Raw genomic sequence first — 13,087 nt, 5'->3', positions numbered from 1 at the left:
ACCGTTAATTTCTATGATTCGATGGCCTAATGCCAGTCAGATGTATAACATAATCTAATCATACAGGCAGCTTGTAGCCTCAGTCCTGGGTCTTCACACTTCAGGCTCTGCCCACCCTGCTGAGTTTCAGGTTGGTAACCAAATGTTTTGTTGAACATAATCTCCACAACAGCCAAAAAAGTTATGGTATTTTCTGAAAACAAGGAGTGCACAAACCTGGACTTTGTTGTCTTGCTGCTATCATGTTTCTACATTTGGGTTTTGCTGTCAGTGTTGTTAGCAAAGGAAAGGGAGATATCACGGGATGAAAAATGAAATGCCAAGCGCAGGAGCTTGTTACAGTGCTCTCCAGCAGCTTCATAAAACAATGGAAGGAAATATGAAGTTCATATGCCAAAGAAAAATAAGAGGATTTGCTCAAAAGCAAGGATTTTGAAAAGGAAAGACTGTCTTCAGTTCCCTTGTAGGAGATGCACTGTCCAGACCTCCCCTTGGAAGTTGCATGTGTCCATGTGAGCACTGTCTCTGGTTGTCCATTGCACAGCAGGCAGCACCAGCGTGGCCAGTCCCAAATGAACGCACAGCACCTTTGGGTGAACGGTGAGCACATATTTTCAAGTATGAGAAACAACACGTGTCATAAAGCAAACAGGAGCTGGGGTGTGGTTTGGAAAACAACCAGCACAGCAGGTTCCTCCATGATGCCTGTGCATGGAGTTGCCCACAGGAGGATGTGTCCTCCTCTTTAGCCTCCAAAGAACCAATAAAATAATCACTTTTCTGGCTTTGCATCCAGATTAGACTGAAAAAAGAACCAACAAAAGAGAGTTTTGTAAATGTCTTCTGCTTCAGTCACTGCTGTGCCAGCATGCTTAGCTAAAGACAGACCAATATATCAAATTAAAAAATATATAGGTGCCTGGAAATATTAATCTTGAGTATTTATCAATTGCGTGAGTGTTCTGGATGATGCGCAAGCCCACATGGCCCTTCAGGCCTCTCTTCCTTGATGAATTAGACTCATTGCTCATAGCTAAGTGCACAACCATCTTTTCTTGCTTTTCTTCCTCTGAGACCATCTGGTTTCTTGTATATCCTGCCAGGCTGTTGGCATCAGATTCACTGTAGTTTCCATCCAGCATCATAGTTTTCGAATGAGTTATTCCACACGCACATGGAAACTAGGAACATAAACAAGAAATATAGCTGAACGCTGGAATAACACATTAGCAACAGTAATGATGCCTTTCTATTAACAGACAGCTTGCAAACAGTTGAGCTTGAAATGTTAGTTGACATACTGTAAGTTTCTCTTTGCACAAAAAATAACTTTTATTTTTTTTGCGTGTGTTACAAAAAGGAAGAGAAAAGGTTTGGCTACACTACATGGAAAGTAGCTTCAGAAAATATTTTAAAAGCGCTTCAGCAGGCATAAAAACTAACTAAAAGGTTTTCTTAGCTATCTCTGTTCAGCCTTGCTGTCTTGAGTTTCCTTATTTTGCTATCTTTGTGTTTATAAATATACAAGGACAAGATGCAGTTTTTTCTGTGGAAATGGTTTATCCAGTACATGTTATGGAAAAAAAGGGGCCAAGTTCTGGTTTCACAGATACATATGTTTTCTTTGTAAATCTGATTTTAAACCAAGGAGGGGACTAGTTAAAAGCCTAATGGAAAATCACAGCTCTGTTGATGTCAAAACTTGCACTGATTTCAGCAGCATCAGCATGCATCCCTCAAGTCTAAAAAACCCGATGAATACAGGTAGAATTTTGAATAGCAAATACTGTCTTCTGTTGTTTAAAATCTGCAGGTTTTCTGTCTCAGCAACATCAATTGTATACTTGTATGTAATGAAAATGGACTCCAAAACCTCCTTCTGCTAGGAGTTCCTGCCTCTGATTCCCCACAGACTGGGGGACAAGCCCACTTTTACTGAATACAGTTTCCAGAGTAAAGCTGACCATAGAGGGGGAAATTAATTTGCTCCGAATAACACCCTTAGCTTAAAAATACAGCAATTGTGGCAGCTGCAGTGAAGTATCGGATTTTATACTTTCCCCTCTTGTCATCCCCACACAGTTCCAGGTTGCAGTCTTCCCCAGGTCAGATCACATCTCTACGAAGAGCCATGAAACCAACTCCCTGTTTTTCTGGTGTTAGCCATTCAGCCTGAGGTGGAGCAGTCTACACACACCCCATTACACACACACGGATGTCAGCATTTCCCCATTTACAGGCACAAACCGGTCAATATAAAGACCAGGTCAGCTGTAAGAAAAAGAGGAATAAATGGATGTATGGGGTCTGGCTGAGCTGGAGTCGGTATCCCCACAGCACCCTCCCAGTGCTGAGTGTCACCCTGGCAGCCAACAGGGTGTTTATAACACAGCTTGGGAGGGGGCGGAGCCAGGACAGCTGACCCGGATTGGCTGTTCCATACCATGTGACCTCAGCTCAGCCATAACAGCCAAGGGCAGGGAGGAGGAGGGGAGCATTTGTTACTCTGTTTGTCTCCAGGAGCAGCCACTACACATCCTGCAGCTCTGCTTCCCCGGGAGGTGGCTGGACATCGCTTACTGAGGGGAAGTCGAGAATAACATCTGTGTTTACCTTTTGTTTCTGTGCATGGCCTTGGCCTGTGCTTTAATTAAACTGCTTTTATCTTGACCCGTGAGATTTTAATCTTATTCTCCCCCTTTATTTTGCTGAGGGGGAGTGACAGAGGGGCCTGGTGGGCACCTGGCGTCCAGCCAAGGTTAACCCACCACAACGGATGAACAAAACAAAAGCTTTTCTCACCCTCTCCCGCAGTTTCCTCTCCTTCCGCTCTTGCACTGTAGTCAGGTAATTCACTGCCGCATATTCCAGCACCGAGAGGAAGACAAACACAAAACTGACCCACAGGTAAATGTCCACTGCTTTGATATAGGAAACACGAGGCATGGAGGCGTTCACCCCAGTGATGATGGTGGACATGGTCAGCACGGTGGTTATCCCTGGAAAGAACCAAGAGAAATAAATATTATTGACTGATACAGTCCATAAGCCTTTTGTCTCAAGAAAAACAAGTTACGCTCTACATGATGCTCTAAAATATGTTAGATGCAAAATAAATCTGTGATAAGTATCTTTCCTGCCAATTCAGAACTGTTGCACTGCCTGCACTTCTGTGCACAACGGGTGTAGTTTTGAGGAGCAACTATCATTATTCTAGGAACAGCACTGAACTCCGCCCTTAACCTCTAGGGTTTTAACACAGTGCTTAGAGTCAGGTCTGCCCAGACCAGTGGTGACAAGGACTCCTGTTTCCTAGCTGTACCAATCTGTGTCACAGGCACTGCCAGAAGCAACCTAGTATTGACTTTTGGTCACAGCTAAAGAGGATTTGATATAAACCACTGATCTTAAAAGGGACACCAATAATGATAAAATGTTTTGCATGAAAAAGAAAGGTATTATGGTTTTACCTCTAGAAATATTTGTCTACAGTTCAAGCTATGGGAATCTAAAAGTTTTGAACAACAACCATTCTATTATACTTATAGATGTGTACGTGTGTAGGTGTTTATAAACATATATATGTATTTTGTTTATATACAGAGATATTTGTGTGCATATGTATATATATACATGTGTATGTATATTTAGACAGATATAGATAAAATCCTGCAAAATAGTGTATATTTTGTTTGGATTGTCATGGAGAGAAAAATATTTACAGGTTCCCAAAGCCACTTAAATAGAGAAAACAGAGCCAAAAAGCATTCATAGCTACTTCAGGCATTTCAAAACAGTGACCACTGTAAACACAGCTACTGTTTTTCACTTTTCATCAGGGTCTAATTGGTTTTTTCTAAATAACATCCCCTGAACACGTTTATTTCTGTGAAACAGTCTCCTGATTGCCTCTTCTCATATGTCTGCTGCAGTGCATAGCTCTCTACGTGATTCAAACTTGTTGAGCTAAAATACTGTTTTTACACTTACATACTAACATTCAGAGATTTTGCTATTACATTTTTGCCTTCCTCTAACCTATGCATGGAAAGATAAACAAATCAGCTGTTTTTATGCTCAGCTAAGGTAATTTCCTCTAGTTCTGACGTGACAAATCATGTCCTGATGGGTTTTAGACGTCCAGAGAAGCAGGCTGGTGCGCACAGGATTTTCAAGCAGCTCCTTCTTCACTTTCCCACTCCCTCAAAGGAGAGACTGCCCTACCCCAGAAAAGTTGGATTCTCAGTGCAAAGCACCCTTGGAAGGGAGAAACCCAACCTCCACCTCACCTCGGGGCTGGTGGCCTCTCATCCTCAGCACTGTGGATGGGAGAGGAGAGCCACGTTCCCTTCACTGCCCCACTGTTGTCTGTGTTACAGAGATGCCGAGTGTCCCCAGGCGCATATCAGATGGAGGAACACCTAAGTCTGCAAGTGCTGATGGGACTAGATCCCTTCCTGCCTTTATTTCCCAACTGTGCCACCTTGGCACCCTCCAGGCAGCCTTGAGAAAGCCACCAGCCACAGCACCAGTGCCAGCTGGTTGGGAAGACATACCTGGACTGGGACACCCACTGTGGCAGTTGGGACATGGCAGGATCCTGCTCATGAAAGACACTCCTGAAAATTGTATCGGAAACCTTTAGCTCCCTGTAGGTGCCTAAACTCCTGTGGAACTCTGCCCTCACCAATGACAACGTGTGTCTCAGAACTGCAAGACTGGACAACAGGTAAAAATCTTGATTCATCGACTCATAAATACTGAAACCTGTCTTCTCTGCCCAACTTGATTTTTAAAAAGACAGCCCTCTCTGCCCTGAGCTAAGTACAGATTAGGAGGACTGCTTAGTGATGAAGGACTTAAGACAAACTGTGAGTTTTACATTATATTAATCATCAGATAAAACAAACATTTGCTTGCCCAATATCTTTAACCATCAAAATGAACAGTTCCCTTTCCCACCAAAACTTTCACGTTCAAAGATTTTCATGCAGTCATGGCTTGTTGCAGTTGCTCTCACCCAAAGAGACTCTGGCTGGAACTGCTCGGCGATCGATCCAAAAGGACACCCAGGACAACATGACCATGAGGGTGGCAGGGAAGTAGGTTTGGAGCAAGAAGAAGAAGATGTGTCGACGTAAAGTGAAGTTTATGTAGAGGCGATTGTACCAACCTTTGAGAGAGGAGGAAAGCCAGAGTCAGTGTGAACAGCCTGGATGATAGGCACAGCGAGGCAAGACCTTGCCTTTGATTTTTTATTTCTAAAGGGTAATGAGAAGAGAAACTAATCTTTCAAAATACGTATTGTCCAGACCATGGAGACTACATTTCAGTGACATATAATCCCAAGAGCTCTGTCACAAGTAGTTAATACAGCATTAGCTTTAGCATTAAATCAGAAAAGGCCAATACCCGTGCTACTGTAGAAAGCCAGTCTCGATGTAGTATGGAATTTTTGTATCAAAAACTGAGACAAAGAAATCTTTTCATCGGTTTTCAGAGATTCATTCCCATTTTTCCAATACAGCATCAGATCTTCATCAGTGTAAGCATCTTAGGGAAAAAAGAAACACAGTGTAGTATGGCTTTATCATGGAGGGCAAAAAAAGTTCATAGGTGCAGACAAAATTAACAAGCACAAAGTCATCCTTGGCATAAAGCAATGCCACAAAGAAGTGTGCTAACAACAGCAAGCTAAAAAGATTTTGCCATATGATACACCATGACAACAACAACAACAACAAAAATCCAGGTCATCCTGATTCAGGGAAACACATCCTCTTTTTACTCCAGACTGATGACACAACAACTAGAATGATGCAACTGAGCATCACATATCAAAAGTCATAGACAAAGTATTGCTAACTGGTAAGAATAACTCAGGAAATAGTCACGGGTTAAACACCTGAATGTAGACGAAAGGGAAACAGACACCTCAAACTATCTTAGTATGATAAAAGTGACAGGTGTGGTTTGAAGCAAAAGTCTAGAAATATTTGAAAACTGTAAATTAAAAACTTACTTAAAGAGTTATCACACTAGGTACCAGGAATGGTGAATGAAAAAAAGGTTATCAAGATGGTCAGGGAGCTGGAGCACATGGCATAAGACAAGAGGCTGGGGGAGCTGGGTTTATCCAGCTGGAAGAAGAGGACTCTGTGGTGGGGCCCAACAACTGCCCTGCTGGGGGTCATACAGAAGATGGAGACAGGCTTTTCTCAGACTCTTCTCCAAAATGTAGAGCAAAAGGGCAAGAGGTAAGGGATGCAAGCTGCAGAAAAGGACTGTTTCCAAGCAGGTAGAAGGAAACTTTTTCAGGATGTGTGCCATCAAAAATTTGAACACGTTGCACAGAAAAGTTGTGAAGCCTCCATTACCTTGGAGATGTTCAAAACCCAACTGGACACAGCCACTTTGAAGTTCTCCCTGCTCTCGGCAGGGTATTGGAGCAGCTGATCTCAAGGTCAACCTAAAACTCTCCTCCCAACCTAGATTACCCTGCCATTCTCTGATCCTTGTTATTTGTAGAGGAAAATTTCAGTAAAATAGCTGGGAGGAGCCAAAAAAAATTAGATGTTAGTCTTGGCACACCCTGGAGAAAGTTTACAGAACAGCCATGAAGATCTTACTGTTCCTGTCACTTCTCCACTGAACAACTACCCAAAGAAGCTGAGCCCAAGTCACAGTGTTTGCAAGATCAGGATTGTATCATACGTAAACCACATTGGTGATGAAATTTAGAGCAAATCAATAATCACTACAATCAACTTTTTATTGTGTCACTTGAAAGCACCATCTTCCCGTCAGAAGCAACGAACAGAGCAAAACTTCTCCCCCAAATTTCTCATCAGCAAGCTGCTGAGAATCAGTATATGTTATGTCGAACATTTCTCTTGGTGGTTCTTCTTTTTTGAAAGTGCCATCTACTAAACTTCATACAAGAATGCTTTCCTTGCAAATTCCCCTGTCCTGCAGCATAAAGGCTAGATATACAACACAGTAAGACAACAGAAAGAGTCCCAGTAACTCTGGTGAAGTTTTGTTGCTTTTTTGGGGGGGCTCTAAACTAGGCTGTTATCTGAAATGTGTCTGGTCTATATGTGTGCAGCCAGCCATGGAGTATGCCTCGCTAGAAACACAAATACAACATACAGCTTTCCAGCTCCAGAGAACACGTCTGAGAGTCCAGGGGGAAGTGGCTGAAGTCCATGTTGCACATTGCTGTCACTGTGATCCTAGGAGTCGAAAATAAGAAAGGTTAGTTTCTATGAGGAGCAATGAAGGGAGAACATTAATGGAGATAAATCATTCTGCAGCTTTAAAGCTAGCAATTATACACAATATTAGCATAAAATCCCTAAGAAGTTACATCCTAACTCTCCAAGTCCAAGCAAGATGTATTATACACAGACACTCCAAAGGAATCTATAATTCCAACACCTTTCAGGAACTACAGTACTGTCTTGGACGTTACACTAACACTAATGTCAGTACGGATATTTCCACCACAGTTTGTATCCATCTACAAGACAACAACATAAAAATAACTTCACCATTTACACTTGAAGGTTGCCTTGCATCCAGCTTGATTAAGCTTTCCTCTTTTTCCCCATTGCTCAGTTCCCTCCATAGTCACCCCAACAATGACCCAAGCTTGAGGAACACGACCAACGCCATGTGCAAAGTGCAAGCTAGAAAATTCCTCCAGTGTATACATTATTAAGGCAAAAATAGTTTATTTCAGTCCTCAATCAAATTCTTTTAATCTGGGGCGAGTATTTCTGAGGCAGGGGGTGTCAAATGGGTGCAGCTGTTTTTCAAGGAGTGAGATTTGCCTCCACTAAGTTTGTGTCACCTGAAGAGCTGCAGCAATCCCAGCTCCAGTTTTTAAATGGGTCCAGTTGTGCACAACATCACGTAACAAGTTTTCCAGTGGGTCAATGCACTTTCTCTTGTGGACAGATTTGCAGTGGAGCTCCTGGTTTAGTAGGGACAAATCAGCCATGATTCATCATTTCAGAGGCCGACTTATGTCGGCTGTGACCATTTTCTAGATTTGTTGCACATGTTGATAAAGAACTTTCTTCTGTTCAAGGGATTCTGACCCAAATCCTACTCTGACCTCTGCACTCATCACCCCTGAAAAGCATATGATGTTCATTTTGATTATAAAACTAGAGCAAAATTTTTCCCTATGAGCAAAACTTAAAGAAGCTTTTTGGGGACATGCTCCGGAAGGTATATGTTGGCAATGAACTCCCAGAGTTGTGTGTAGCATTTAACTCAGTCTCATTACAATGGGTTATTTTCTTTCCTCAGGGTCACCTAAACTGTTGCAAACCTGTGGTCATCAACAATTCATTAGTCAGAGACAGCACAGCAACTCACCTCACCGATAAGGTATTCCTCAATTAGAGAGCAGTGTTCAGGTGGCCTTGAAAGTCCAAGGCCCAAACAAGGAATGAAATGTCCCCCAGCCCCGTGCCAACCACATGCAGACGTCTCAAGATGCCCGAGAGCATTTCCAGAGCCACTGGACACCCATGCTTGGTCACCCAGATCACATTCTAAGCGTCCTAAACACCACCAGGCCCAAATAACGTGCAGATTCTCTTTCTTGGATCTTACATATCCAATTATCTGTTTAACTCTTGTGTGGTAAGCTGTGGTTAACCCACAGCCTTCTCTCCTGTCAGTAACATTAGAAAGTCACATCATCTCATCAAGAGTTCACAGAAAAATTTGAAAGTAAATATTCTGCACATGGGAAAATGAGCAGACCTGAACAGAGCCAATGTTTACCGTTGAAAATACTTGTTCCTTCATCTTGGTTGTTGAGGAAGTGGCGTGCTGCTGACCTCAGCACATGGGAACCACAGGGTGTGAGCAATGGAAACCCATATTTAGTTACACTGAGCAGCATCTGTTGAGATGGTCCCTACTCTCCTCCTGCTCTTCTCCCCTCAGTGCTGACCCAAGCTTATATCTAACCTCCTTCTTCATTTTTCTTTCTCTTTCTTGTCTGTCCTGCTACATGGCACCTTCATCCTCACCCAGTTCTACTGAAACAGACAGTGTCTTTAGGTGCTCAGCTAAGGTGTGGGAAATCAGAACCTTCATGCATTTATTAAATGGGTTCATAACAGAGAAAGTGTTGCTAAGTGTTTGGTCAAGATGGGATTTTCATCATTAAGATGAGGCAAAACGAAGTGGCCATATGGTGCATACTTTCTTTCTTACACACACACACACACACACACACACACACATTTCTTTGTGGTTTTAATAATTTGTCCAGGGTTTTTCAAAATAAATTCACTAGAATTATATTTGGACTACGAAACCAGTGAACTTTAGAGCCCCCTGGTTCGGTGGGATATTGTTCTGCTTCAGACAATATCACCCACTATGCTCATTCTCTAAAGAGAACTGGCCTCCTGAATCAAACTTCATAAAAAAACCCCTTTCCTTGTTTTTGAAAATTATTTTACAATAGCTGAAGTGGAAAAGTTCCAGAAAGATCCTAGAACAGAAATTCTTGTGCTACAAAATATTCAAAGGTCACTGTACACTGAGAGCATGTTTTCTGTCCTGGGGAAATGTTCTTTTGTCTGGGCTCTCAAGCTTTCCTCCTCTGGCAGTGGATTTTTCTCTGCATCTCTTTTTGCATTCTTCTGAAGGAAATGAAATCTGCTGGGATGCTGATGTGAGCAGCCATAAAGGTGGCCTGGTTAGAAGAGGAAAATTACTGAGCAAAAGAAAATGTCCACTGAAAAATACTGAGAGAGAAAGGCCTGCCAGCCTGGGAAGCTGCAGCATCCTTGAGAAACACAGCTGGCCTCTTTGAAGTGAAGCTGGACACCTAGAAACCTGAGACATCCCGAGATATCATCGATAAGCACAAAAACAAGGGACTGTAACAGCAACTTCTTATCTGAAAAGGTGCAAAATAGTCTGAAAAATAAAATTGGTCTGAAAGAATAAAACCCATCATCATCTATTGGCCATTCCAGGTGAAAAATAGAAATTAACAGCACCTACTGGCTGCCCAAAGTGGTGGTGTCCTACACCCTCTTATGTTTCTCTGATACAAGAACAATTTAATTTTTATCCAGAACAGAGCCTCTCTCTGAGAACTTCCCGTGCTGCATGTACTTTTCCATTCCTAAACAGGTTGAATTCACTGCATGAACTTTTGGCCAGCTCTTGGATTCTCACTGGGGACACCCAGCTGACTCCAGACTCCGCGACACAGAGCATATCTGAAGTGAGACTCTGTTTGTTGTGTTATTAGTCCCCATCTGAGCCTACATTTGGGGTTGTTTCAGTTTGTCCTCCTACCTGTGGGATGATTTGGTTCACTTGATGATGGTATCACTTGATACCAGTGTTACACATTGATATAAGCAATGCTGCTATATTGTTGATGAGTTGCTCCCCTAATGACAAGTTTGTAGTAACCTGTAATCATACACACCTGGTTACTGCTGTTATTGGCTTTGCTATACGATTGATTGATGCTATATTATTGATTGACGATAGTAATTTGTAATAGCATGATATATACGTATTCACTTTATTAATCATAGGTATACTTGCTAGTGGTGATTTTTGTGGTATTTTTGGAAACTGTCATAAAGTAAAGCAGTTTAGAGAATAAAGCCTCCATGTCCTTGTGTATTACAGAACCCTGCAAACCCACACTCACGATCTCTGTACACCCACAGGACGGGTAACCCTTTAGGTCATGACAGACATGCCTCAGAATTCTTTCAGCCAACAAACCTGCTAGAAAATCAAGGCCTACTGGATGTCTTTAATGCTGCTCTTTCAGCTTCAGTAAACTTATACCTTTACATCAACATGCAAGCTCAAAAAAAAAAAAAAAAAAAAAAAAAAAAAACAAAAAACCAACAAAACCCAAACAAACAAAAAAAGTTTTTCTAGACAAACAGGAAGCAAAATAGGATAATTATAGAGGTCACCATCTGGTATATCAGCAGCTTCCAGTTTAATCACATGCTGACCCTTCCTGCTCGACTAAGCCCTCCTCTGACTGCAAAGAGTTAGGGGAGTGCTTCCCCTGGGAGGAGATTATCCTGCTACTGCCCACAGCATGGTTTCTCACAGCTTCCTGCCAAGAATCTTGTACTGGACACACTGGAAACAGGGCTCTGCATCAGTGGTGGGACTAGCAGGGTTGAGAGTAGCAGTCCTGGCAGTCGCCAGAGCCATGCCAGGAGAAAAATGAACAGTGAAGCCCTGGGGGATGCTCAGGAGCAGCAGGGCTGTGCTGTCACCTCATGCTGTAGAGGACGTGACCGTCAGGGAACACCCGCAGCATGATGTTGTCTGTGGTGGTATCGTGAATGAAGGACCTTTTGGAGTGCACGAAGAAGACATCAGGAACCCAGATCTTCTTCACCAGCCTCCCATCGAAGGTCATGCTCTTGTTGGTGGTGCTGGGAAATGAGAGACGCTCGTCCTTCCAGTAGTGCCTTAAGTACAGAGTCATAGTGAAATCCTTCACGAAAAAGGAAGAGAACCAGAGAGAGGTCTGTCAGTGCTGCTCTCTACATCTAGGAAACACTATAAGGAAAACTCACTCCTACCAGTTAGATGAAATCCCCCCCCCTCTCAACTCCTGTTTCTTCCCTGGACCAATTCTCATTGTGAGCAGATTTTCTAATAAAATAATCTCAGCCAAAACAAAACATAACTCCCCAATAAATGTATTATGGTACCCAGTAATGTTCAGTCCCAAAAGGGAGATATTATATATATATATATATATGCCCCAAGAGAAGCATGGCCCTGCAGAAAGGATTCTTCAGTCCCAACAAAACTATCTTGAAGGACTCTGGTGTATCAACAGCATGTTCTGGCAGAAAAACTTTCAAAATCAGTTCAATGGTCAGGCTAAACACTAAGCAATTTATCCCAAAAATAACTAAATTGTTGCAAACAGCAACCAAGTGAGGGAACTGTTTTTCCTACTGCACAAGCAGATAAATTAAGCTCTCTTTTAAGCTCAGTGAGGGGGCAGGAGTTTCAGTCGCACAAAGGAAAACATCTGTTTGTTGATCCCGACCTGGCAGCTGCTGCTTTCAGGGCTGAATCTACTCTCTCATGCTGAGAGATCAAATACACTTGTTTTCTTTATATTCCCAATTAAGCGAGCGAGCGGTTACAGGAGCCGCATCAGCCAAGCCCGGGCAGGCAGCAGCACAGGCTGGGATCTCTTTCTCACCACTCAGCAACCACTGTCTAAACCTGCCCCCACCGCCTCCTTTCACTTTGCCGATGACAAGCCATCGGTTAACCTGACTCTCTGTTTCAAAGGGCTGCCCTGACAATAGTCTCACACTGCCAACAGGTTTCTCATAAATTTGTTGAAGAAATCTCCAGTGACAGATTGCTGCAGATCTGGCCAGACACCTGCACCCCCACTCTGACCATGGCAGGCACCTGCCAGAGGGACACGTCTTCTCACACATCTGCAGGTCTCCACTTTGCCAGAGTGGTTGTAGCCTCTATCCCTGCTCCCCAACAGGGATGTTGCCACCTCCGGTTCCCTACTGGACACTGGTCACCTTCCCCTTACAGCTACAGTCCCAAAGAAACTCTTCCAGGCACTGCTGCTGCCAGCAGGGCTTAAGTTGCAAACTGGCTGGAGAAGCCAACCTCAGGGTCTGGACAAGGAAAGAACATCAGCTTGACCAGAGCCAGGAAAAAGGAAAGCAAGGAAGAGGCATAACTGATGATGTCTTAAGAGTCAGTACCACCTGGTCACCTTCCCCTTACAGCTACAGTCCCAAAGAAACTCTTCCAGGCACTGCTGCTGCCAGCAGGGCTTAAGTTGCAAACTGGCTGGAGAAGCCAACCTCAGGGTCTGGACAAGGAAAGAACATCAGCTTGACCAGAGCCAGGAAAAAGGAAAGCAAGGAAGAGGCATAACTGATGATGTCTTAAGAGTCAGTACCACTTACAGCAGAGAGCCAGGAAAAAGGAAAGCAAGGAAGAGACAGAACTGATGATGTCTTAAGAGTCAGTACCATTTACAGCAGAAGAAAAAAAACAGGGTAAA

General features: G+C 43.1%; 1 protein-coding gene across 1 annotated transcript; it reads right to left on the bottom strand.

The window, feature by feature from the left end:
* Positions 1-872: 872 nt before the first annotated feature.
* GABRR2 (gamma-aminobutyric acid (GABA) A receptor, rho 2) lies at positions 873-11,524 on the bottom strand (the record flags this gene model as incomplete). The annotated part of the gene is made up of 6 exons (XM_010074499.1): positions 873-1,181; positions 2,803-2,999; positions 5,021-5,173; positions 5,413-5,553; positions 7,153-7,235; positions 11,301-11,524. Coding segments are annotated over 6 exons (1,107 nt in total), but the record flags the coding sequence as incomplete, so codon positions are not given.
* Positions 11,525-13,087: the final 1,563 nt, after the last annotated feature.

Source organism: Pterocles gutturalis, unplaced genomic scaffold (assembly GCF_000699245.1).
Source record: "Pterocles gutturalis isolate BGI_N339 unplaced genomic scaffold, ASM69924v1 scaffold22332, whole genome shotgun sequence".
Classification (NCBI taxonomy): domain Eukaryota; kingdom Metazoa; phylum Chordata; class Aves; order Pterocliformes; family Pteroclidae; genus Pterocles; species Pterocles gutturalis.
Note: the sequence above shows the minus strand (reverse complement) of the source record. Positions and strands in the feature narration are given on the sequence as shown.